At 39.7% G+C, this 27,374-nt stretch overlaps 2 protein-coding genes across 7 annotated transcripts in view; both read right to left on the bottom strand.

Annotated features, from left to right (window-relative positions):
* The window catches only part of LOC107220924 (otoferlin), a 36,889-nt gene extending 23,909 nt beyond the window's left edge, over nt 1-12,980 (bottom strand). Inside the window, exons 1-7 of one of the 3 annotated variants that reach the window (XM_046732989.1) lie at nt 12,438-12,980; nt 7,098-7,156; nt 4,662-4,850; nt 2,879-3,147; nt 1,898-2,153; nt 1,398-1,574; nt 165-227 (exon numbers count right to left, since the gene is read on the bottom strand). In XM_046732989.1, coding sequence (XP_046588945.1) covers nt 165-227; nt 1,398-1,574; nt 1,898-2,153; nt 2,879-3,147; nt 4,662-4,850; nt 7,098-7,156; nt 12,438-12,516 — 1,092 coding nt within the window. In that variant the 5' untranslated portion in view covers nt 12,517-12,980. Of the gene's footprint in view, nt 1-164; nt 228-1,397; nt 1,575-1,897; nt 2,154-2,878; nt 3,148-3,504; nt 3,779-4,661; nt 4,851-7,097; nt 7,157-12,437 lie in introns of all 3 variants that reach the window. The other 2 variants (XM_046732991.1, XM_046732990.1) reach the window with 2 other exon arrangements.
* Nucleotides 12,981-14,584: 1,604 nt separating this feature from the next.
* On the bottom strand, nt 14,585-27,037 carry LOC107220925 (putative fatty acyl-CoA reductase CG5065). Of its 4 annotated transcripts, none has more exons than XM_046730644.1 (10): nt 26,875-27,037; nt 23,251-23,461; nt 21,165-21,362; nt 20,764-20,960; nt 19,167-19,276; nt 17,384-17,582; nt 16,846-17,085; nt 15,518-15,775; nt 15,403-15,405; nt 14,585-15,206 (listed from the first exon to the last, which is right to left on the bottom strand). In XM_046730644.1, the coding sequence occupies exons 2-10, from the start codon at nt 23,446-23,448 to the stop codon at nt 14,996-14,998; spliced, it is 1,614 nt and encodes a 537-aa protein (XP_046586600.1). In that variant the 5' UTR covers nt 23,449-23,461; nt 26,875-27,037; the 3' UTR covers nt 14,585-14,995. The 4 variants fall into 4 exon arrangements, with proteins under 4 accessions (XP_046586600.1, XP_046586599.1, XP_046586603.1 ...); XM_046730643.1 differs by lacking the exon at nt 26,875-27,037 and adding an exon at nt 23,534-23,654; XM_046730647.1 differs by lacking the exon at nt 26,875-27,037 and adding an exon at nt 21,932-22,057 and having other exon boundaries at nt 23,251-23,369.
* Nucleotides 27,038-27,374: the final 337 nt, after the last annotated feature.

The raw sequence follows: 27,374 nt of genomic DNA, 5'->3' as shown, positions 1-27,374 counted from the left end.
CAAGGATGGCGGGTGAGTTTTTTCACTTTTTAATTCAACCCGATATAAGTTTGTTCCCTTTGTTTTTCAGGATTGTGTTACAGCCTAGCGAGATTCAAGTTACAACAACATCGATAACAAATAATTTTTCTACATTTCGGATAAAAGGATGCTCTTTCACTCACCGATAAAGTGATAATCTTGTCAAACAGCATAATCGGCGGCATGTGGAAGTCGAACACGAAATACTGCAACGTGAAGTATCAGCGCATTGATTTCGTTCTTTTGATACCCCAATGACGCAATAAGATAGCCAAATGAACTAAACTCCCTCAAAGGGCACGGCTAGCTTATACAGATATGCCGGTCAGTCGAAAAGTATAACACAGATGTATAGAAGTATCATTATGATGAAATTATCGTGATTTCAAGGATCTTAAACTTTACAGATCGATTTAAACCAGAGATGTGCGAGTCGTTCGTACTTTTCAGAATGTAGACCTTTTTTTCCCAATTAATTTTTTAGCATACATTAAGCCAATACCGATGACTGGCTGCGCGATAACTGTTCTTCTTTGGGTGTCTTGAGATAAAACCGTAATATCTCCCGTGACGCGGGAGGTGAAAGACGTCTATTAATGACTTTCAGGATTTTCGCATTTGAAATAATGAGCTTCAGCAAGTTACGGCCTTCGAACTAATATTCTGAGAGTACAGCTTTGCCAAAAATTTTCCTTCCTTATTTGATTGTCTAGTGGCAATACTTTTATTCCATTTTTTTTTTTTGTTTTTTTTTTTATACACTGGCGTTGTCAGTTTTTTGCCAAATTAGCAATTTAGTAAGCCGTGGTTTCGGAATGATAATTATTAGCTGAGAAAAATTGCAAGGAACTATTTCAATCCTCGTTCGATTATTCAATGGCGATACCTTTATTTCTCTTATTATCATCAACTGATGCAGTAAAAATAATTTTGACAAGTTCGCTCCTCTGTCCTCGAAGAATCTTGACAAACTTATATTCTAATAATACCACGCATTTATTCAACCCTAGTGCTCGACTTCCCGGTTGCGCATAAGCGCAAAAGCCTAGTTGAACCCAGTCGTACTTTATTCCTTATCGCACGGGAATAAATGACCCTCGAGTCGTTACATACGTGACTTTGTCATCGGAACGATCGTTTAGAAGATACGGCTTGCTACAGTTAACTTTGAACGATGTAGAAATCTTGAAAGTCATTAGTCAATTTATGATTGTTGCAAAAAATCTCAATCCGCGTGTCCTTAAGGCCTCCGATACCAAATCTGGCATTAAAACTGTAGAGTCGAAATACCGTATCAAGGTAAGGGGAAAGAAAGTGACTACCAAGGTGAATAAATACAATATAATAAGAGCTTGAGAATAATTAGAGGAACGTACCTCATTGTAATAGGGACAGTTCGTGGACTCTTTGACACTAGTGTATTTCCGTTGGTCACCGACTTGGACGCAAACCGTCGGATCCATGTTGAGTCCAGCGAGTTGTCTCGCTTCTATGACAGTCACGCAAATCTGATAGTCTTGGGCTTTAAGGGCACTCTGTCCCACTTCACCACTCTGAAATAAAATACGTGATTTGCTTCCGCAAATTCGACTCTACAAGTGTCAAATTGAAAATCGTGAGAAGCCATTTTCAACGATATTTGTAATTAATCAATTTATTTTGACGACAGGAATTATCGAAGCTGCAGTAGACGTTCGGAAATGGTGGGCTGGGAAATGAATTCAGGTGTATATCTTTATCCTTCGGAAATTCTGCATGCTTCTTTGATAACAACTTCGAACTTCTGGTGGATGAATATTGATCATCATCCTTGACATGGTTCCTTCACGCTTACAGCTCAAATTCAAAAAGTAGAACCTTTGTTCAAGAACCTCACCTTGGGTTGGGCTCTCTTCAAGGATTTCGCCGAGTTGTTTTCCGCGTCGTTGCCACTGACCTGGCTGTCGTCGGACGGATTCAATTCAAACGATGTCATTGAATTTGTCCGAGAAACTGCATTTGACGAAGTGCAGCTGAAATCGTGTTGCTCCAAAAGTCCCCGTGACTCAGAGTTACTGTCGCATGATTTGTCTCTCGGTGGTCTCTGCTTCCCAAGCCTCATGAGGGAGCGGACGCTTTTCAGAGTAGAACTCCTGTTACAATTCCACGGGATTGCAGAAACGGATGGGTTACGCATACGCATTATAGGTATGTACACCTGAGGACAATGAATCTGAGACGGCTAATTTTTTACACTAGACAGTTATGTTGGCAGCACAGACAAACCTACAGCGCCGTAGTCGGCCGAACACGGAACAAACTCAATCTCAACAAACACAACATAACCAATGACCATCGAATCTAACCTTAGAATACGTGTCAATCTAACAAGTCATCATCCCTAGTATATTAGCAATTAAAATGTTAATGGTATTTATGAAGGAAATCTTTACATTTGTACTCAAAAAGATGGTATTGATTGGATCAGATGATCGATTGACTCGCCAGAGAATTGCAATTTTTCAGTCGTCTCAACGAAATTCATGCAGCCTGCACGTACAACGTGAAATTAGTGTTGGAATGTCACACGAACAACACATATGATATTCAAATTGCACTTGAATTGGTCGCGGCTTCCTTAATCATCGCCCGACTACAAACGTAGGTATCACTTGACTCGATGTTTTTCATCCCCCTCGAGATGCCAAGAACATTGAGCCAACAATCAAGTTCACGATCGTCCGGGGGCAGTCGGTATTATAGGGTAAGATTGACCGACGTGCGCTGCGGAATATTAAGACTGCTTTCGCGTGTAAATGTACACCATAATGTATACGACGTCCGCTTGTGCGATCGGTAATTGTATTTCATACGCTACCGTTTCCGTTCCGGCGACCCTTCCGCCGCAGACATGGAGCTGCCCCGCTGCATGGTTCCTAATCCTCGCTTCCTTGCCTTCTCTGCGGGGCTGTGCCATGAACCCCGACGTCTCATGGAATTTGCCTCCTCGAGGCTTCGCTCCAAAGTTGCAATGTTTTGCTCAATATCGATTAGCATCCTTTGTTCATCCTCCATTATTTCTGTACCGGCATAAGAGCTACAGCTACCGTCCGGGGGTGTGTAACGCACCTCGAGTGTAACGACTGCCTAAAAGTGATTGGTCGGGTCGTTTGTTATCCGATTGTATAACGTTGGGCACGCACTTTCAAGGACTTAGAAAATACAGTTCTCATATACACATATATATATATATATATATATATATATATGTATATATGTATATGTATATATGTGTATATATATATATATATATATATATATATATGAGAACTGTATTTTCTAAGTCCTTGAAAGTGCGTGCCCAACGCACCAATATATATATATATATATATATATATATATATATATATATATATATATATATATATATATATATATATATATATATATATATATATATATATATCTCATATATAAATATATAATATATAAGTATATCTCAACAGTTTAATTAGTGGCCACCGATTCCTAAATGTAAATTCTGCAAATGTTGGCGAAGTATCTTCGCTCTCGTTGACTTATGAACTTGTGTGCCGTTAACATTGCATATTTGTTGGCCGCATTGTGTTGGAACATATCTGTACAGGTATGTTCGTTGCATGTAACTTATTCGCAAGCTAAACGGCAGCATCTAAAAGCATTCCAACGTCGCGTCAGTATGTTAGGGCGTATACGAGTAAACTGCTGACAAAGGTGGGTGACTGTTCGAAATTCATATCTTGATAACCAAAAAAAAAAAAACTTTCCATTACAATCAAGCAATAGAAAGCATTGTTAGTAAAGGTTGAGGCTACTTGCAGGTGGTCACAAGGTGATTTTATCTATGTATGGAACGATATTAAAAGGATAAAGTTTATCGGGTATCAAAAACATCTCTCACAAAATTTCTTAATGTCGGATTTTCGAAGGGAATTGAATTATTGAAGGTATTGAACATCGCATGGATAAGCGCAGCAGGAAAGCTTCTTAATCGGAAGGAACAGCGATTTCATACCGACAACAACACCACCTGATATTGTTGGCCAGATTTTAATTTGAAGGTATACGGGCGCGGAGGACAAAGTGGGCTCATCAAGGAAGCAAGGCTCCAAATGGGCATCTGAGTCGATGGATCTTAATTCAATTTTTACCAAAAAAATAGAAGTCTGACTGATGACTCGCGTTTATTTGATGTGTCCGAAAATAGCGGGGAAGGTGGCCCTTTAAATTTTTTGTATTCCACCAAAATTACACAAAATGATGAATTTCTTTATGCACTTTTCTTAAAAGGCTTCAACGATGAAATTAACTAAATATTAAGAAAATTTTTAAATTTCCTTATTTACTTGCCATGGAATACTTTGCCATTTAATCATTGAATATTATGAAAATTACTAAATTATTAACTAAACATTACAAAAGAAGACAAACAAATAAGGAAACTTGTATGATTTTTGAAAAATTTTGCAGGGGGCCCACTTTGTTCGGCTCTTCCCTGTACGTGTCCCTTAATTCATGAGCAAGTATGGTCGCTGTACTGCGCTTGTCGAGAAGCGCAAGCTAGCCTACATTACCCCTGGCGATATTTCGTACAACTTTCAGTCTTGAACTGTTGATTTTACCGGAAGTGGCCGGTTGCTTAGATCAACCAGTGAATCGCTGATTAGAATCCTCCCTTCTTGAATGACAGTCTGAAGAATTAAACCGTATTTCGCGACTGTTTTTTCACTGCGCAAAATCCCTCGGGAGACAACAGTCAGCTGAAGCGTCTCCGACTCCTCCACCGGCCTTCCCAAATTCCAAGTGAAACTCTGAAACTCAGAAATTCAATTTAAGACTCATAGTCCTGCAGTAGCGTGGTTGATTCAAAACTGTTCCAGTGTTCACATATGAATGCCGCCAGGGCGTTCAAATGACCATTAAATTGGAACGAAACTCGTGTTCGTTTCCTTCTTTATATCAACCCCACCACTTCATATCGGCACCTAAGACCGCCGAATGGATTTGTGCTGTAGATAGATAGTCTGTTAATTGTGGGTCAGCGTATATTTCCGAAAACGATTCGCTCTGTACCGTGAAATTATTATCAAAGTTTTTATGGGCATTTCACGCGCAGTATTTTCAAGGGATCGACATCCTTGCCTGTTGACTCATAAAACCAGTTGATTTATCGTTAGATTACTTTTTTTTGTTTCACTTGTATTCACCACTCCTATTCCATAACCTGTTCAATCGAAGCACCATCGTAATAAAGCTCGTACAAAATTATGGTATGCCGCGCGTTCATGTCAAACCCCGGAGAAGACTGTGAGTATAATGCAAGTTTTCTGGTTTCACGATTATGAATAAATATTGCTATTCTGCATTTTCCTGAGAGTACAGCGATCAAGTCACACGCGTAATTTGTATCAATAAAATAAGATCCCATGGAACAGGGTGTATTTTCACGTTATTATCTTTATGATTTTCACACGTTTCAAGGTCTACAAGACTACTGTAACCCGAATAGAAATAGGTACAACCAGTTGAATTCTATCTGTTTGTATTTGCTGTCAGCCTGTGTCCAGGCTACGTGGCTAGCCGTATTCAAGCTTCTATCATTTCGTCAAATTTTTTTTTTTTTTTTTATCAATTGCGTAAAGACCGTTTTTATAAACTGTCGCTATCCAAAAATTCTCGCTGAGGATCAAACTGGGGAGTAGTGACGTTCAAACGCGTAACTTTCCAAATCGAAACTTTGCGTATGCCTTTCGCAATTACAATAGATCATGAAATATGGAACATTTAACTAGCAGGGAGGATCAGTAATACGGAGAATTTGAAACGTACATAATATACTTAGGCATGTCCCTGCCTCCATACACGTATTAACGAGCACACGTGCGTATATCATACATACGTCATACATTACATATACTTACGAATACGTTCGTGCATATCGTCTATAATATTAGCTACAAAGAGGGTCTGTATCAGGATATGCGGGGTAAACGGTATATTTCGCTAAACGCGCGAAGAACGGTGTATCACACGAAATGCGTGAGGAACGGGCAATATCGCGAGATACGCGAACAACAGGCTATTTCGCCTGTATTATATAACTACAGGAACAGTGGCAGTAGGTAACTGTAATAACCACAGATAAAGCAGTCCTGTCCTTCACACACTTCGCGAGCCTTTCTTCACCGATTTCGTAAGATACACCGCAAAATAGATCGTTCTCTCGCATTTTCTTAAATAGCCCATTCCCATGACCAGTATAGCCAATATTTGTTAAACGTATGAATGCGTATAAGTATATACATAATATACTAGCAGCCCATCCCGGCTTCGCACGGGCATATAATAATATTAAGTAATAATATAAATGTTATTTTTCTAGAAACTCACTGTAAACATTGTGTATTTTCTTTTATTATATTATTATATGCCCGTGCGAAGCCGGTATGGGTTGCTAGTTATGCTGTTAAAATGTAGCTTATATGACAATGACACGTTCATAGATTTACCATAGCAGCGCCATCTATTGATTACTTACTCAACCCAGTCGAAAGGTATCGACATCTGTTAGAATCATTCGGAGTTGACAGATAATTGTGACTGTCAAATAATAACAGACAAATAATTAGCAATATATTATAATTGCGACTATAATTTGAGATTTAAACTATCCTATCTCTCAAGTTGGATCGAACTGCACATGGTGTGCGTATTTTATTATAATCGGTTAAGTGGTTTAGGAGTCCATTGAGGACAAACATCGTGACACGAGATTTATATATATTAAGATTGTAACGTGCTCGGCTGATCGACCGGACAGCCATATGGGCGGTACGCGAGGAAGGCGGGGGTGCTCAGCCGGCGCTGCTAGTACTGGTACAGAGGCACACGGAAGGATGACCGAGACAATACTTTAGGGGCGATGCGTGACCGCCGTGACACTTGACTCTTTGGTGTAAATGGGATATCTGATGCTTTGCAGATCATACACCTATACAACTGTATAACCGAAGCGCTGACTTGAAATGGTGATAATATGATGAATTTTGCCACGTTACCTGATCTACGACAATGAGATCTCCGTTTTCGTCGAGACTTCGAGAACAGTGTGTCGCACCTGAAATCCAAGAAATAAGAATGACAAAGAATTCGTTATTTATTTTAATCGACCGAGTTTTACAAAATATCGTCGAGGAAATCGGAAAAGCTAAGAGTCGGACGCTGGTCGCTTTGGCGAGGAATTTGCTCAAAGTTACTTGAATGTTGACCGGTGGTAAGAAAATATATGATCAGGAATTAAACTCTCCTTACGTCAGGTTTTTCGTGTGCAACGGGAACGTGTGCCAGTGGGCCATTCCCCTATCGTTTCGCAAAGTTTTAATATTGTAAGATATGATATGCTCACTGCATCGGCACTCTGACCTTCCCTCGCAGATTGATCTTTTGAATGTACCCGGGTGAATGTTCACCACCGATTGAAATATAATCATGCATAGTTCCGACTTGAAGCATGGCCCAAATATTTCTGAGACCTTGGACATGGAGAGAAAAAAGTCATTAAATCAACCGAATCGATTTAGTTGGATGTAAAATTGTTGCTTCAATCATTCTGTCAGTCAAAATTAACCATAAGAGTTGCTTAAAATGTGCGGTTGTTTTAATCGAAAATTTGTTATGTCTAAAAAAAATATTCAGTGATGTCAACTCAATGATTCGGCCAAAGACAGGGGTATCTGCGGTTGAATGCGTTCGATGGCTTCGACTATATATTTTTTTGTCGTCAAAGAATTTAGCATTCCACGAAATAAAATTTGATTCTCTCGTGTTAACCCCTAAATTTGATTTAGTAAACAAGTCGATTTCGTCAAACTAAGTGATTTTTATGCTTTCCATTCAAACTTATACAGTGTTGAATAGGTATGGTTGTGTGAACTAAGTGTGTCTTCCGTCAGGAGCTTTTGATGATTGGTAGAAACAAAGTAAGTTTCACAACCCATAAAAAAAAACCTGCATCTTGTAAGTACTGCTTGTTCCGTTGATTCAAGTCATTGAATATAATTCGACTGGCTGCAAATACTTTTGTTGATTTAAATGTATGCATCAGTCGAAACAAGAACAAACCTATTTCCATACAAATAGTCCAATTAATCTATACACAATCACGAATAGGCTAATAAATTAAGATGCTTTTGAATATTTTGTTGGTAAAAAAAAAAAAAAAAAAACAAAAAAATAAAGCCACGTAAGTCCAACGTGTGAAGTAGCTGGAAAAACATAAAGGTAATAATATCCCAGTTTTCAGTGTGTTGGACCAATTATATAAACGACATATTTGCATCGAATAAATATTTTGTTGATTGGGAGCATTTCATTCGTTAACTCAACTATTTCATCGGCTTTATCACTGCTGTCAAATTGTTGTAAATACTAACGAAATTCTTGAATATTTGTAGCAAATCTCTTCATGTCACCTGGCAATAGCTTCGTATTACTGACAATAAGATAAATATATCTTGTCATCTAAGTGGGCAAAAGTTAACACGAAATCCGTGCGATAGTTTGACGTAGTAGGTACAGATGTGCGACTAGGTATATAGGATGACAGGTATTCATTTGCAAGTGGTTCCCGGTTTGAATCCCGAACAAAATCATGCGGCGTTTAATAGGGAACTTACAAAAATTGCGTTGTATCCGACTTGCGAACAATTATATGTTATTTGCGTTACCGAAGAATCTACCAACTGCCGTAATTAGGCTGAAAATTTCAATTTTATTTTCGATCGGAACCATTCCAAATGATTTTAGGACTTTCTTTCATTCCATTCAGTCTTGTCAATCGAAGTTCATAATAACGTAGCTTTAAAACCCTCGCTTGCTGAAGCTCGCTCGGGGTCGGATGCCTATAATAGCGTAGCTGGTTTTGGTGGTCATGCGCTCGCTACGCTCGCTTACTCGTTGTCAGTGTTTCACCAGGTGAGGATTGTTCAATCATCAATAACATTATAACAACATACGTGCAAACACACAATTCAAGATGTGCTTATGCGCTCACCACGATCATTAACTCAGTTTTTTCATTTCCACTTCAACGTACGATCATTAACTCAGTTGAGTAAGCTGCTATAAGGTTGGGATGCCTAGTACAGCTGATTTGTGTGCGGGTTTGGATAAAGCCTTACTGTCATCAGTTTAGCGTACATTCGTAGAATGTTGAAACATAACTCACTACCTGATAATTCTGCTCGTATGTGTCGTGATATAGGGGAGGGGGGGTGGGGGGGGGGGGGGGGGGGGGGGGGGCAAAACGGGGTACTTAAGGAAATAGTAAAATTTTGTGATCGTAAATATGTTGAATTTTCTTTTTTTTAGATGGAAACAACGTGAATAATGTCAATTTTCAATTTCCAGCAAGAAAAACAATTTTTATTTTTGCGGGCAAAATGGGGTACCCGTGAAAAATGGATTTTTTTTTTTTTCTCAAGTAAATAAAATATGTGTAATAATTACTTTTTAAATTAACGTTAGTAATAAAATTTACTCTAAGCATAATTAAAAAAAAGTTTTTTCTTGTTATTTCCATTTTTTTTATTTGTATTTTTGCGCAAAAAGTACACAAATGTTTTTTTTTAGCTTTTAATAGTGTAAAATGATGCTAGATGTCATTTTTGACCATTTACGATGCGCGGTTGTTTCCGGACTGATGAATTCGGTCAGCTGATTTTCGTCGTCGACAATTACTATAAATCGATGACGTTAAGAGAGAAAAAAAAAATGTGAGCCGTCACGGGACGCCTGGCAGATGTGAAACATCGACATTATTTTGTAATAAGAAAAACATTCGTGCGCTACACGCCATCAGATGATTTTGAAATACAATTTTATCAGTCTTTATAAAATTTATTCTTTAAGCAATTGTTCTGATGCATTAATTTTAATTAGAATGAAATTAAAATTAATTAAAATTAATAATCAATTTAAAAACATTGTATGCAATGAAATTTATGTGAATTTTAATCTACTAAGAAAGTAGATTTTACATTTACTGGCGTTAAAACACACCAAATATACACGTGCTTAATGCACAGATAAATGCACACTTTAATTACAAAAATTTGTTTTCAAGTAAAACACAGGTTATGTGTACTGTAGTAAACAAAAACAAAACACTGTATACACTCCGGGAGTATACAATGGACAGTCGATTGCGCACGGCGACGCGTCGCCACACCGTACTACCATCATATAGCGTGGCGACGCGTCGCCACGGCTTGCGTCGCCACGCCAGAAATCTGTTTTACGTGCGGCTATAGATGTTTCACATCAAAAAAAAAATGAGCCGTCACGGGACGCCTGGCAGATGTGAAACATCGACATTATTTTGTAAAATTAAAATCAATTATAATTAATAATCAATTTAAAAAAATTAAAATTAATTAAAATAAATAATCAATTTAAAAAAATAATTTGTTTTTAAGTAAAATACAGGTTATGTGTACCGTAGTAAACAACACTGTATACACTATGGAGTATACACTATAGGTATCCGAGCTCAGTGTGGCGAGAGAGATGGCTTGACGCCGGATCGAGTGGGAAGAGAATCGTACAGTCGATTGCGCATGGCGACGCGTCGCCACACCGTACACACTACTACATATAGACTGTATATATATACCATCATATAGCGTGGCGACGTGTCGCCACGGCATGCGTCGCCACGCCAGAAATCGGTTTTACGTGCGGCTATAGATGTTTCACATCAAAAATTTTGGGTGACGTCACTTTCTGAACATCCGAACATACAAAATTTGGTTTCGAACTTTAATACTATGTATGATGTATGATTCTAACAAAACATTATCTTACTTTGGTACCTGAGCATTAATTGGTGATCCGAACGATATGAGACTACAGCGAACAAATAATTTGTTTGAATCAATGGTTGGAACACTACACTGAACTGAATGTTCAGTTGCTTGTACCAAGCTGTGACGTTTCCAACTAAATATTCAGTTCCGTTAACTGAGATTTTTTTAAACCAACAAAACATGATCTTGCTTTGAACAAGCACTTGTCGGATAAAAAATTAGGATATTCACATTAATAAAATGATTTCCGTACCACCGGTATAACACAGGTCGTTCAACTCAATATTTCGTTCACTGTACATCCTCGTATTTGTGCTGGATAATAATTTAGTCGACAGATGTATGTTTTATGTAGTTCGTGCATGTTATCAATCCTTGCAATAACCGAATATTCGTTTCGCTGCCCGTAAACGCCTTATTTGGTTAGTCGAAACGATTTTTTTTTTTTTTTGCAGATTCAACGACCTTTTTCTCTCAGTGCAGAGGAAACATTCCCAGAATAAGCCCAAAATATTTCATTCAACCGGGGCATATATCTCGAATATGATTAACGAAAAGACTGAACGTATTCTTTTACAAGCACAACTAGAAATCGAACCGAGCTATCACGAACTGACTATGAGTTATAATAACACTCTCGACTGATACCGTTTGCGGAAAGAACCCTGGTTCAGAAAAAATTCTGGTTGAACCAATCGGAACGGCAGTTACGGGTGAGGAGATGCAGATTTTTATTAGACATACTGAATATCAGTTAACACAATTAAATATTTCGTAGCAGATCAAAGGGGCGATAAAAGACATAATCAAGTTAACTGATATGCAGTTGAAGTAACTAAATCTGCGTTTCCTTGCCCGTAATCGCCGTTCAGATTAGTTCGAACAAATTTTTTTCTCAGTACATATACGGAGAGGTTTGATTCAATGACGATGGACCGAAATTTCGATGACTGATTGTGAGTAATATGAACTATCAAGCTGCGGTGTCATTGGTGATGCGATTTATTATACCTATGGCCGGGAGACATTATTACGCGGCTTATACTTGCAGTTAGAGCGAATTGAATCGTGCTCTTCAAAATCGGTTACCTTTTATCGAATTGAAACTACTTACGGCACATTTTGCGCCTTGCATGGTACCATTTAGAGTTACCGCAATGTGTAATCGACACATGCCTGACAATGAGACGGCAGAGTGAGTCAGACACGTGTATCCGGGTAACGCATCACCGAGTATCGTATTAACAATTACAGTACAATTATACCAACGTATACATTCTATGCCTATCTTAATTGCAGTTAATTTCTCTGGGATTCTTGTAATGTTGGCTGCGAAAAAAATAAACATAAAATATTTTCCATCAGTCAGATGTCACGTGCTGTGCTACATACTTATGCACATGCGTTATATTGAAACATGACGGTCGACAAAGTCTATTCAACGCGATTGTTGAGTCTTAAGGGGTCGCGGGTGCGGTGCGTTAATCGATGTTTAAGAAATCCGACTAAAATTCAGATTGTGTTATCGCATACCTCTGAAGTCGATCTTGACGAACTTTTCTCCCTTGAACTTGAGAGCTTGGACGTTCTTAATGCTCACCACGAGTGACATGGCGGATAGTTTGGCGATTGGATTCCTGTTACTATTTATCAATGATCGGTAATCTCTCTGTAATTATCAGAGATATTTATCACCGCCTCGCTCATAACGCAGAATGGGCGCTTATCAGCTGGTCGCGTTATGTTCAACAATTATGTAGTCGACCGGACTAAAGACGCCGAATAAATTTTATGAATCAAGGTCTGGCATATTAGCAGGACTCTGAACGTCCTATTGGCATGCCGTTATTACAAAACTCGCATCCTAACTGGAATTCGTTGAGGAAACCGATATTGTTTAATGTTTATAACTCCGTAGTACAGGTGCGAACAGTTTCCGCTGATCGCGCGGATACGACGATTGTGTTGCGGATTTATACGTAATAGTGGAACTATTACTCTCCAGATGTTCTACGTTTTGGCTATCCGCCCACCTTTCCAATTTTCACCGGTGCCGCGAGGCGAAGAACCAGGGGTTTCGCGACGTACTGCCCGCGTTCTCGCTGTTGAGGAAACAATTTTCCCCGCGCCGCCAACGCGCCGCCGCCTGTCGCCTGGCCTACAATTTGCAAACGCCCCACGACCCCTGCCGACTTAATTACCACCGAGTACTCGATCGCGCACCCTACCCGCATATATGCCATACGTGGATACCGCGATAAACGATTTCGCACCATCCTCGTGACCGTTGCCGTGCGCTTGCAGATTGTCCACCCTTTGAATCCCCTTTGCTTTTGGTTGAATCGTGGTAAAATCTTAGGAGGTTGTACGCACCTGTGTAGTACTTTTATTTACCATTTTTTCAACCAGCTCTGTCATATTCACAGCCTTGACTACTACGCGGCAGTCTCTTGTGGCCTTAGAAATTGCATTGTTGTTCGGATGAACTCAGAGTCAATGATGGGTAAAAGCAAGTGACCATCATCACTCAAGTGCCTATACTTACCTGAGTATCGATCCGATTTCCTTATCGGAACACCCGTTGGAATTAGATACTAGTTCTGGCTACGACCATTCTCGAGAGAAATTGGAACGCGTTACGAGCCACGCTGCCTAATCAGACAAAATCCATAGCCCTTCGTTTAGCTTATAACTCTGATTGCCCAAAGTTGTTGTCATACAAAACACCTTTTGGCGAGGTCACCCGTTAATTACTCTGCTCAACGGCGGCCGGTCCCTTTCGTATTCAAGCACTCTCGTGAAAACGACTCAAACTAAACAACCAAGAAAAGTATAAAATACCTCCAAGGGGGATTCTACGCAGAAATGATCTGCATCGAATAAATCTTTCAAACTGCTATGCAGTATTATTACGATAGGTTGCAGATATGTGCCAATGTATCACATTTTGCAATGGAGTTGATGCGAAAACCGACAACACCGCATACATAAATTATTTCTACTAATTGTCTCAAATATTTGACCCCGCAGGCGGTGCCGGCTATTCCTAGGACGATTCACGCGGGTGAGATGAACCTCGCCCCAATTATCCATATTTACTGGATCGCATGAAGGAGGAATCTGCATATTTCAGTCAAACGGCAGAGCTCCCTGGTTTTATTAGGCTAGCTTTGAATGGAGGACGCTTACACTCGTACAGGTTATACCTGGCCGTTCCAGAGTGTGCGGGGTGAATCAATACGTGTGTCCTCAAAGAAGGCGTACACAGCGCCATCCACCGTCATTGTAACAAAGCCGCGCTTTTTGCATCCACGTCCGTTCACTCGCATGTAGGAAATATTTATGCCACTAACGTATTTTGAAAATCATGAGCATTTCGTTTCTGACGACGTACTGCAATTCGCTCCTTTACTTTTCCATCCACTTTGTAATTCCTATGTGATTTCTACGCCGCCGCGCCGCGGCAGAATTGAATCAAATGCAGGTCAACTCTCGTTGCCCGTCGCGTTAATTTATGCAACCCCGGTTCTGTAGGACCGTGCGGGATGACAGGCGATAGGGGAGACGGAGTTTGTAGTTTTCAGAAACGGTAATACTATGTCGTAGAACAAGATCGCTCAAAGGTTACGCTAGGTATACCACGATAGTTAACTACTGACGTAATAAGAGCACATCAAGGGTATGTTATAGATATGTATTGTAAAAACTCAAGAATACAGGTAGAAAAAACACCACAGAAATCTGTAATCCTATTAACACGAAGCGTTGGTTAATTGTATTCATCTTTTTGAGTAGATTGTTTCTCCTCGCATGGAATTTTTTACTCATGCAATCAATTGTACACCAACAATAATAACCATAGTAATAATAAAAAAAAAAAAAAATAACCTGTTTCACTCTCCGATTTCCCCATAATATGTATATTCGACTGCATTGCCGTATTTTTCTACATTCGTTACACCACTGCTAAGAGAAACACGAATTGAATAATTCGTAATGCCATATTGAAAATTTACATCTAGAACCAAGTTGCAGGGCTTGTATCGAGCACGTCATGTTAAGTTCAAAAAACTGTTACCATTAGTAGTTAATCACGTGAACTTCAGTACCGCGCGAGACAAGTTTTCCCGGGAATGTAGAATTGCTTTTCTTCTGTTGGGGATTGGTTGTCCAGTTCGACTAAAGCCATTCCACTTCAACTTGGTGCTTAATCGAGTAGTTAATATAGCGGTTGAGCAATCGATTCGGTCGTTTCGGTTAGTTGGGTTTACGTTGCAAACCCTCTGCGTAGGCCGACGCATTCTGTTAACGGGAATATAATATGTATAAGTATCATTTTTTCTAATGCACCCTCTCGATCAATCCTCCGATAATCGGGACACTTTTCAAGCCTTCCGTGACAAAGTCAAGGCAGAATCTGGCTGTCTCAAAATTCTTGCATACGTAATAAATAATTCCAAAGTAAAAGGCGTAGACCGCGGTGACATGAATCACGTACAACCTGCAAATCATGACGAAATTAATGAAACCGTGTATGATTAAATGAAATCACGAGATGTAGATGCGGCAGTGAACAGTTTGCAAGATAAGCCTGGGATTTGTGTAATTCTTACATTTTAAGATGCCGCCGCGCCCTCGGAAGCGTGTCAAGTTTTTCTTTCATACAGTACTGCCTTGCACCCAGGACAACATCGGTCATGTAGGTAACTATTTCGATGTTATAAAAATCAATTGGGAATAACTCCTTGTCCTTTGGAGTCACCTCGTTTGAAAGGTTGATCAGATTGGTGTTGTGGAATATCCATTCGCGTGTCGTAAAATACTGGAGAACCTCGAGGCCGTCGGAGATACGTCTTTGAATGCGGACCATGCTGCGGACGGAGGTTCGTGATTATTAACCAGGGCATATTACCTAATGTACGCGGCGTTTGAACTGTTTGTAAGGTTGAAAGTCTTTTGCACAATCTGTGAAAAGAAATGCCTTCAAGCTGCCAAGAAGGAACGAGACATCTCTTTATCTTTGCGCAGTCACTACAGCTGTCTGTTCGCAAATGCTATGGTCATTTTTGAAAAATTATCGATGACCGTTTCAGGAACTACACTTCTTTGCGGAACACTAAAATTTCGTTCGCAGAATCAAGAGGAGAAGTTATCTTATTATTTTTACATTTTAGAATCAGTGTTCTTGTTTCCGCAGTGTGATTATAACCAGGAACGTTTTGGCTTACAATTAGAATTAGCTGGGTGACTCGTGCGACATTCTACAAACGCCAAGAAGGTACTTGTGGTAGCTAAGCAGTCTTTATCTATTTGTATTTTTTACCGTAATCGAAAAATACAGTCTTGGGTGCGAAATGAATAAGAGTTTTGTAGATGTAACCTGCTGAAAATTTAGAACGTATTGCTATTTCTTTTCGTTATGGTCACTCGTACTATATTTGTATATCCCTATTGCGATAATTTGTTTCGGCTCCAACAATAAATCCCACGTCAAGACATTATTCAACCGCAAAAATGTAGTTCACTGAACAAACCAATTTCGTGTTGCATGGACCAGAATAGTATTTTTCGCAACAAGTGCGTGAAATGGAATAACTGCAATAACCAAAACTGCACACTTTTCTCATGCGCTTTTCGAAAGCTGCAGAAGGGGGATACGTGGTTGTGAATATGGATATAAGCTGGTCTTCTCTGAGTTTATTACGACTCACTCCGTAACGTACAAGTCAGTGAACTACTTCAAAATGTTTGCGTCATAGACTTGATACATGAATGAAGGCATAGACTTAGGTAACTCAGGCATAGACTTGGTTATGCGGGCTATGGGTGGAAGTGGGGTGTTATTATTTACACGCGGGTACTTGTCATTGTGTAGTCTAAAGATGATGAGATAGTAGCTTTTTCTATTTTAAAAGATAATGCAAACGATCGGTACACTTACAAACGCTTCTGTCGGAATAACAGCATTAGAAAATCGATGAAATAGGCAGGAATCAGGTGGAAGAAGAAGACGAAGAGTTCGTGTACAAACTTGCTGCTCCGTATGTCACCGTCCGGATACCAGATAGCTCCGTCAAAGGGATACTCATGGGCAATCTTCTTTCCCTTCTCAAGGACTTCACCCCAAGTGATTGGCACTACCCCACTTTGGGTGATGTTGTAAACAGGTATTTTCTTCGGCCTGTTTAAATGGTAAGATTACAAATACTCTGTATCCACATCTAGGCATAAGGTGTGCGTAAGTCTGCACAAGTGAATATTGAAGTCACGTCGATCGTGCCGCATGTAATCGCCACGTCAGCTGTTTCATACGATCAGAGAACTTGAAACTTCCTTCCCTAACTGGCAATCTCAACGCGTTTGTTTTACGGTCTCTCGGAATGGGGTTGTAAACTATTGCGGGAAACTGCGCTGTACTCCTAACGTCCCGATTATTTATTACAACTTGGGGCAATAAATATTGCCAAGAATCGACTCACTTTTCTTTTGCTGTACCGATTTTTACAGAGATGACTATGAGGGCATTTATTGCTAAATCAACGGGGACAACTTGTGCGTGATAGTTGCCGTTGCAGTGCATTGACCGTAGGACACCCTTGCTGCCAGCTACGATGAGTCCCACGGGTCCGTTAAGGCTGTCCACCCACCCAGGTAGCGGTTCTTTCCATGCTGGGGTTACTGAAAATAAGTAAAAGATCAATGAGTCCAAATTACGAGTCGGGCACGGGAAGGGAAACGGGGGTGCCAAATTTTGCAGAATATCCTGCAAACGAATAAGAACACCGTTCGCACAACTCTTTGAGATTACGTATTTCAAAGCAATATTCTTATCGAATGCATTGCGTTCAATCAATATGAGTCAGAGCTGACGCTATGGTTCATATCGTTATCCATGTTATATGTTAACCGTTAAAGAATTACTTGGTCAAGTAGTTCTAGCCCGCGAAAATTGCCCCATCATACTATTGCCTCCAGGTGATCCTGTTTAGAGCCCATTATATTTGATACTATTGCTTCCAGGCGATCCTGTTTAGAACCGATTATATTTGATACCCGCACGATCAATTGAGATACATGGTCTTGTGCCTGGAACTACGCACGGGTAGTACGTGCATCCGATTTCAGACTTATGTTTGAAGAGTGAGCAAGGCTTTCTCTGTTTGCACATAGTATCACCTGATGGTTTGTACAGCAATAAGAAGCTTTTACCGGGAGTTTTCTGACAATGAGAAGCTCGGCGCTCACGTCCGGTAGGTAGGGAACCGAAGCTACATTTTGGGTCAGTTCTATCATTTCTGTGAAGATATCTCCATTTTACGGACGTTGTTCATGTAAAGTACTAAATCAGACCTTTTCAGATATCGCAGTACGGATTTCAAATGTAACCTCGGTTACCTATCCGGTAGCGATGAGCAGCGAGCGGAAGCTTAAAAAAACTCCCGACATATACATTGGATTGCGCTGCATATCAAAGCGCTTTGACAAGACCGAAGTGAGTCCGAGTTAATACTTTGAAATCTGATTTTTCATGTCGATTTTTTCATATTTCAATCCGTCTCATTATACACCATAAGGATTCGGCGAGAAAAAAAAAACCAGACAAGTGCGAGTAGGATTCGCGCCGTAAGGTTCCGTACAAACTTGATTACCCTTGCTTCTCCGTCTTGCTTATTGCTTCTCTCCAAATTTCGTGGTTATAGATCAACGGGAAGTACCCTATGGGTTTTGACGAGTGAGTTTGACAAACGGACGGACAACAAAGCGATCCTTAAGGGTTCCGTTTTTTCCTCATGAGTTACGGAATCTTAAAATACGAGTAATTTAACCATCATCAGGTATGCCTAATTCGGTAGAGTATGTACTCCCCGAATATCATACACAGTTTCGAAAAATAGACTGTATACGAAGACGCGATGACGTAACCACAGCGTTTGTTTTACTCGTTACATCACTGAGAAGAATTAATGAACACGTTGGAGCTTGGAGAAGTAAGAATTTTCAAGTGGAAAATCGCAGCTTGCCATTTACGCCAAGTTATTTCTGACTGACAATAATTGTTATTAGTTCGATATTCGGGTATAAAGTTCTATATGTTATCCAAGAGTGAATCGTGAAGCGAGAGATCGAGCAAACCGAGGTGACTTTGCGCTTGGGTTAAATACTATGAGTAGGCACCTGGAGGTATACGACCAATGCAAACTTTCTCTTGGCGATTAACATACTCGGAATACACAGAGAATTATATGACCATTTGTGACGTACCAATCGATGGTCTGGCGATCGCGCAAGGCAATGTTGCGTATTCATCGGCGACCAGTGTTTCGGCAAGCCTCTTCGAGTACGTGTATGTGTTTGGATGTGGTTCGATTAATCTAGTTCAAGACAAGTATGAATAATATTGAAAAATGCATAAAGTGCACATTGCAAGATAATTCGAAATTGCATGTCCGATCTAAAGTATTTGCATTCAGCTCGCTGCCTGGGAATTGTGTGTTTGTGGGGTGGTCCAACTTGAAATTCTTACCATGAAGTGAGAATCAATATGTGGGGCATTCTCTACAAGTTCTGCCACTTATATAAACCACCATTCTGTTCATTGTGCCCGGTTATTGAAGGATATTAATACTAGAATCTCTCTCTATCTCTATCTTTTTTTTGTCATTAGTTCAGCCACTTTTTTCGGAAGTGTCCGCACTTTGGAAGTTTCTGTGTTTATTTTTCAGATTTTCTATACATTTGGAGGTTGGAGTTTGTTAGGTAATTCACATACCTTGGATCGGGTCGAGGTCTAGCAAAAAATTTCTTCGTACGTAGAACTAATTTTTAACCGATCGTGAACAATAAAATATAATACGTCTTGCATTTTTATTCTTATTGCCTAGTTTGTTTTGAGTAGGAGAAAATGATGAGAAATTTTTCCGACCAAATTGTACTTTTTCCTCCCTACCATAATTTTCATACGAGATAAGTGGGTTTCGACTATTTTATGGAGTTGAAACTTTTTACTCGAAAGTTTCACAATCAGTATCAAATCGCGGTATATAAAAACCGTTTGTGTCACCTTTTACAAGAGTATACTTTTCCCAAATCATTTTACTAATAAATGCAAAAATCCAATGGTCAGTCTAATCCGATTGAGTATACACCCTCCTCTGTTACATCCCAGCTATTGCATCGCAATATCTAGTAAAAAACTGTTCGAGTTCTGCATTAGTAGATTTTTAGCCAGACTCATCCGATTGCGAATTATAGCAATTATAAAGAAAAAAAATAGTCTTGTTCTGTAAGAATTTATTCAAAAATGTGAAAAAAATCAAGGGGACTGCTTTCAAGTAGTACACAAACGTGGCCAATTGTAAGCGATGTTTGAGAGGGTCCGTAAAAAAGTGTCTGAACTGATGAAGAATGCCCCCTACGTGGAATTGCTATCTGGCTGCACCCTCGGGCACTGGCCCCCATATTGCACTTGTATGTACCAAGATATGGGAACCTGCATGGAAATTAATGTAAAATTGGAACCGGCTTTTGCGTTGGCTCCCGTAATTATACTTTAGATAGGACTGGAGGATACAATGCAAATCGTTATACAAAAATGACAGAGGGCTGGACATTTGCAGTTTTTAAACATGGAAAAAATTTGTCGGACTTGCAGTACTTTTAGCCAACACACCGCGCTTACAAAGTTTCTGCAATTACCGCCGTGTCAGCATAAGTTACTAATTAGACGTTCCAAGTGACTGGCTCAAAAGAGATGTCAGCACCATAATATGTATAAGCATTCCAACACATTCAGCGTAAGTGCAACGTATATGTATACGTCGTATGGTTTAAGGAAAAAAATAAGAATTAAGCAACGCACTTTGGTGTTACGAGGTTAATGGCATCTTCATCCATCCATTGTATCATACGCATTACGTCCCGAGGGTCCTCGTTCGCTTCGTAAACCCTCTCGCCAAGTTCATCCTGGTCCACATGGCAGAAGGCTGTACTAAGGTGCAACAAGCACTTCAGCCCTTTCATTGTCCCGCAGAGTTCAAGCACCCTACTCGTACCCACCTTAAAATATCAGCCATGAATATCTCTTTTCTAATATTTCTCTTGCACTGTTACATCTAATTAATCGTCTATCACGTATCCCAGTGGGCAGTCACACTGTCGTCCTGTAGACAGGTATAATCTAATATTGTTTCGTTGATGTTACCATACAACGATGGCAAACAGAGCTGCGTACTAATTTTCGTTTCTACCTGTAACACGTACCGTATTCATTTCGACGGCATCTTTTAGCTTAGCTTCCAGGCGAAGAGTAGCCGCGCAATGGTACACAATCGATACTTCCTCGGCAAGAGTTTTTCGTTGTTGTTCGTCCAGCCCAAGGTTATCCAGTGTCACGTCACCCTCCATCGGCACTACTTTTTCCATCAAGGCGGGATTTAATTTTCGGACACGGTGAAACATCTATTAAAAAATTTTTTTCGTACGTGATTCAAAATAATAATATTGCCTATTCGGTGTCACATGTCGGTAGGCCAAATATGAACTGTAGTGATGCCAACCTCTCACAATCAGTGTAGATAGTCTTGGCTGCGGGCACAATTCGCGTCAAAGATATTCCGCTTGGAAAGTTTGACTTTTGAAGCCTGTGGAGCGTGCTTAAAGTGTCCCATTTCCGAACAGTGCGGAAAAATAACCCTGACCATGCGCACTATCAAACAACTCAATTTTACGCACTGTATCATTCAGCGCGAGTTGCCTAACTTTGACTTTACGTAATGTTAGTGACATCTCCCGTACTTATCAAATCAAACTCTCCGTGCGAGTATTGCAAAAAGAATGTGGTGTTACGTGTGCGGACATGCAATATATAATTTGTGTTATTACAACACTCGGCATCGGCTCGTGCCGCAACTTATACTCGTTCAGATTATATTGCCTATATGTATATTACTTTTCATCACCCTTGGTGATATAACAAGAGTATTGGTTTCGGTCGAAAATCACTTTTCCTAATTTGAACGAATCTTTACATTTTCAAACCTCTAGAATCCGAAAAGCAGGTTTTCAGAGAAATGTAGGTCTGTCTGTCGATCCGTTGATCTGTTCAACAAACTCCCGCGATGATCTGGGAAACAGCTTGACGATGAAAACTGAAACTAACAGGATTTTGCAACCAAACATTGTGCATGAAAAATTTCCAAGTCCTGATTAATTTGATCTTTTGATTCTATCGGAAATCAATCGATTCTGAATGTTTTATCAACAAACTTTTATTTTTTTCTCCTCATCACTTTTTCTATAAGAATTATTATGTTTTACCGTGTTTACTTATTTGTTTAACAAAACAATTTAGTTGGTTGCCAACTCTTGTTCAGACTTTGTCCTTTTCATGGTGATGAAAAGTATTGCGAAAAACACTGTTTTCCCGGCTTGCTGCACTCGTTAGGACCTGTCATTTGTTACGTATGATGTTTTGGGAGGTTTGGGAGGGGGGGGGGGGGGGGGGAGTACAACATTTCTTACTTAGTCTTACTTCGGGAAGAGGGGGACTATGAAGACATCTTACGTGAGATTTTTATTTTATTTTTAATCATAAATCAGCTCCCCACGCAAGAATTACTTTTAATGTATTACTCTCTGTGATTCTTATAAGTTTTCTCGATAGCATTAACATTATCATGAACGCTAGGGTGGATGCTGCGAAGGTACGATATTTATGATTGCTTTCAATATTTCAGGTATTTAATATTCAATCTTGCGTAAGATATCCGGCTCAAGGGGGGCCGGGGCTTCCCAAGTCTTTTCGATTTCTTGATTAATCGTGAAGGGGGCGGGGTCGGGGGGGAGGGGGCCAAAATAGGTAAAAAACGTCTTGCGTAATAAGTGAACGCCCCCTTGCACAACTTACCATTTTTATGCACTCTATAGATGTGATGTATGCAATATATATTTATGTATACCTATATGTGACAATCACATGTATATACATATATTGAAGACAATATTTCGCAAATAAATTCGATACCCGTGCGAGTATAATACGTCAAATTTATTTGATCGTATATGAGACATGCATATAATACGTAGCATGTGTTCCTCATTTATCCGTAATGTAATAACCGTATAATTTGTGCAAAAAAAAATTATGTTCTCACATACTTTTGGCATATTCCTACACGCATTTGACCATACGGACAGAATTATACAGTGCAGATTTCACAGGATAATCTAGTATATCATATATATTTCGAAGAAAGCAATAATACAGTATACTGTACATTAATAATGGCACCACTTCGAAAATATGATACCACGACTAAGCCACGATATGAAAGGTAATATGCCTTACCGGGAGTTTGAACATATCGTCGACACGAGCTTCCACCGAGCGTCCACGTTTCTGGCGAAGAAGGATGTAGATGCATTTCAAATCACTGCAGCAGTAGAGAAGCTTTTCGAGTAAGACCTTACCCATCAGGCCCGAGGCTCCGGTAATGAAAATTGAGCGTCCACTGTAGAACGATTGTATTTCACTCGCCTGATCCATCGCGGTACGTTTACTGCAGTGAGAATTGAAGCGGTAATTAATCTCGCAGAAAATCATTCGTCGCGTGAGATGCGAAAGTACTTGCTTGCAACACATCTGCTTGAAAAGTTTAATTCTCCAAGTCTGTGGAGCGCGCGTAAAGTAATTTCTTTTCGAACAGTGCCATGCGGAAATAAAAAGTCGGTACGTGCGCTAATGAAAACGTCAAGTGTGGTCAATAATAGCTGGGCTGTGATTGTTCCCCATATATGAGGTACAGAGTACACCGGATGGCCTTTGGAAACCGGTTTATACATGTATAATAATTTTAATATACCACATTATCGTGCAGCGCTTTTACGCGTTTCTACATAATATCTGTTCACCATTGGTGTGCTTACATTTACTATTATTCAACGCACTTTGCGACGCAGTAGCTTCTTTGAGTAAAGGTAGGTAGGTATAATTGATGATGATTGGATATGCACCTGCTATAAACACAAATTTACTCAATTGGCAAACTAAGATCCTAAACAAATCAATACCAGCTCATTGGCAGTATAATGACAGCAGCGATTTTCTGTACTTGCATCCGAAACTACATCTGGCCAGAAGAGAACAAGGTACGAGTTCGTTGATCGCTCAGGCAAGGATATTATAACTGTATAACGGTTCGATCCTCGAGAAAGGCCGCTGGACGTGAGATATTACGCCGACCGAATGGTGAAAATTGCCAGTGAAAGGCATCGCGCAAATACTACGAGAGATCCTTCCGGTTGTCACTTGGGCCTATTAATTGTCAGATAAAGCGTATGCATTACATTAATGTTGAATAAAATAGAGTAAAATTTAATGGCAGTGTTATTGCCACTGAGTCAGATTACAGCCGGGGTTTAATTTAAAGAAAAGAGTGGGAGAGAAAGAGAGAGGGACCACGACTGAAGATTTACCTCAAATGAAGATGATTCCATGAAACGTTTAACATTTACACAATCAAGTGGATAAGACGTGTTCGATTATCCGTAAACTGTTTGTACGCATACTCGTAATGTTGTTTGTATGTTTATGCATAATGGATATAACCCTAGAATGTGTAAATATGGTTGATAGGCTCCAATTGGAATCAAGCAGAGAGCAGCGACTCTCCCTTCTTCTTCTTCATATCTGTTCCGCACAGTCGTTACGTATAACAAGAGAAAGCATGTAAAACTCGTTTACTATTATATCAGAGAAAATACAGCAGTAGTTACTTAAGTAGTTTCTAACTAAAGCCTAAAGAGATACGTGACGTGAAATTTCGTACGAAGGTAGGCATGTCGTTGAAATGCCATGGCTATTATTTTAAATTAACAAAGGTCTTAGCAAAATCGTGCTCGCACTTGCTTATGGGGTAAGAATTGTAGAAATCTGTAAATTGAGTGCTTTGATGTACCGCGATATACATACCTCTCAGGCCCTGGTTTATAAATCGTTGTGGGTTAATTTTCGCAGTTATAAAAAAATTATAAAAATCTTAAACTTTGGGAGGTGTACAAGGTTTTAAAAAATTTTCTTATCCAATTATTTTTTCAACTGAAAGGATCCCTTCTTAATTCTTTCAAGCCGTAATTATTGTCATTAAAAGAGAGCGTATAGGCGTAAAAAAAATGCGCCAGAGATTATTTTGAGGTTGATTGAAAAAAAAAAAAGAAATACGCCATTAGAAAATTTCTCAACAAACAAAACACTTTTCTGTTATTGGAAATCGAATGCACGTTACAATGACACACCAAGTCAAAGAGCTAAATCCTTAGACATACCGGAAGGATTCCTTGAAGGTTAACAATGCGGACGACACCTTGCCGGTATAGATAGGCAACTGGAGCTATATCCGAGGTACTTATACTGCGTATAAAAAAATGTAACGTCGTTCGCATCGTTAACCCTGAAGAAAATCTCCCGGCATTACTTTCTAAAATTTGACTGCAAATGTATGTCATTACGTATAATATGAAAACGTCTTGTATTATATAAAAATACTGTTGCGTAACGATGGGTGATTAATGTGGGAATCAGATTGTGCAAGCTAAATTTAGATTTGATGAGCGACGAGCATTTTGCAATCGACAGATATACAGGTCAAAGTACGCAACGTGATCCTGATACTTGGGAGGATTCGCCATCTCTCGATTCGTAAAAATTTTCACCATTATACACGAAGCGGATTCTCCGTATATACTGCTGGCTAAAACTGCCTCTCGTTACAGTTCAGTCTTCGATGAAAAATAATCATTCAGCGGAGAAGCATGATCGCTAAAGAACGGATTACTGAAATTCAATTTTAGTGTATTTTCACTTCGTGTAACCGCACTCACGAACGCAGGTTTGTGCACCCAAGTTTTCCAAACATGTGTACCAATGCGAGGCCGCTTCCGTAAAATAACAAGGCAGTTTATAAATCCGCGTTGCCTATTTCGGGTCTACAACTGTATAGTATGTAGCTAGATCTGAATGTTTATGAAAATGTATCGTTTGCTGCCTTGGAAAGCGATTGCATCTCATTGATGTAAGCAGTATATCATATATCTCTTTCGATCAATGCATCGAGGCGATATACATATAGTCGAGTTTTACGTTGAAAGCGTTGGTGTCACGTCTGTAGTAGACGTGTTCTTTTACGAAATAATAAGGCACTCAGTAATTATAACAATATCTCTCTGTTTGATCTTACAGTGACGCAGCTTTTAATCTCCGTAATAAAAGAAGCCACATTCTTTACCTATAGATTTCCAGTAGAGCTAGTCCTATGTACCACTTATTGTCCTTTCGAGAATTTCTTCCGTTAGAAATAATTTTTTTCGATGTGATTTGAAAATATTCAATCATGCATACGGGTTAACAAGAGTCAAGAGAGTCGACACCATAAGACGAAAATAATGTTCAGGTTTCTTAAAAATTGGTAGTATACAATTATCTCGTAGTGAAAAAATTCAGCAATAGCCTGACGATGTCTATAAAGGCGGTTCGTAAGTAAATAAAGCTCATTATGTAACGTATACAGATAGGCTTTTAGTTTTTTTCGTAATACTGCAAACAAGTGCAGTGGATAATTGATATAATTTTTTCGCAATGAATTGTCAGAGTGCCCTTGCCGCTTTTCAGCGTTATAGAAGTGCTTCGTACTGGATCTGACCGGTTCCGTTCAATCCATGACGCACATCGTCTAAGTATGGGTTTAAGCGAAGCTTATTCTTGTACACGATATCAACTTTTCCCGTAGTTATACACGTTATACCGCATACTCAGAAACACACGTTATAACGACTCCGGATACATGTTTGATTGATTGATTCACGTTTTTATAGCTTTCTCAGTTATTTGTCTACATCATTACATTTTAGTTTTACGTCTATATTGCGCATATTCATTTGGGGACATGACATATTGCGAAGTGAATGAATTACTCACAATTGCGCACGCTTCAAAATAAACTCGGGTTAAATCCGTAGACACGGGAACTTCGTAGAATACTTTTCCGTATGGTCCAGCGACGCACGTCCGTTCAGTAAATTGTTCAACGTTAACGGCTCGCGTCGAAAGGCGGCGGGCTGTACGGTAATCCCGACGATCGCTCGAGCACTGCGTTCGCGGATGTCTCGCCTTGGGTACCTATTCATTCGGTCAGTTTTCCATCCTTTCCACTGTACCTCTCCATAACCCCCTCCTTCCTACGAGCTTCTCGTACTCTCAATCCGGCACGACATCTCACTGCAGCCCCGGTGTTTCCTGTTAAATTCTCTGCCCATCGCGTCTACGTAACCAAACAACCCATTTGCCAACGGATTTTCCCTTTTGCTTTCCTATATAATGTTAGCTTGGGTCCAAGACGTTCGTTCTTAATACTTTACAGATTTTGCGGGTGAACTATCCGACTCACCGCTACTCATCCGTGGGTCGAAGCGCTCCTT

This window comes from Neodiprion lecontei, chromosome 2 (genome assembly GCF_021901455.1).
Source record: "Neodiprion lecontei isolate iyNeoLeco1 chromosome 2, iyNeoLeco1.1, whole genome shotgun sequence".
In the NCBI taxonomy this organism is placed as follows: Eukaryota; Metazoa; Arthropoda; class Insecta; order Hymenoptera; family Diprionidae; genus Neodiprion; species Neodiprion lecontei.
The sequence above is the reverse complement of the archived record's forward strand: the minus strand, read 5'-3'. Positions and strand labels throughout refer to the sequence as shown.

Excerpts from the sequence above, each read along its gene's own strand:
- LOC107220925 (XM_046730643.1), bottom strand. Across the intron at positions 21,363-23,250 it reads ACGATATGTTCAAACTCCCG|ATGTTTCACCGTGTCCGAAA; the intron begins GTAAGGCATATT and ends ATTTTTTAATAG. Across the intron at positions 20,961-21,164 it reads ATGCCGTCGAAATGAATACG|GTGGGTACGAGTAGGGTGCT; the intron begins GTACGTGTTACA and ends TGATATTTTAAG.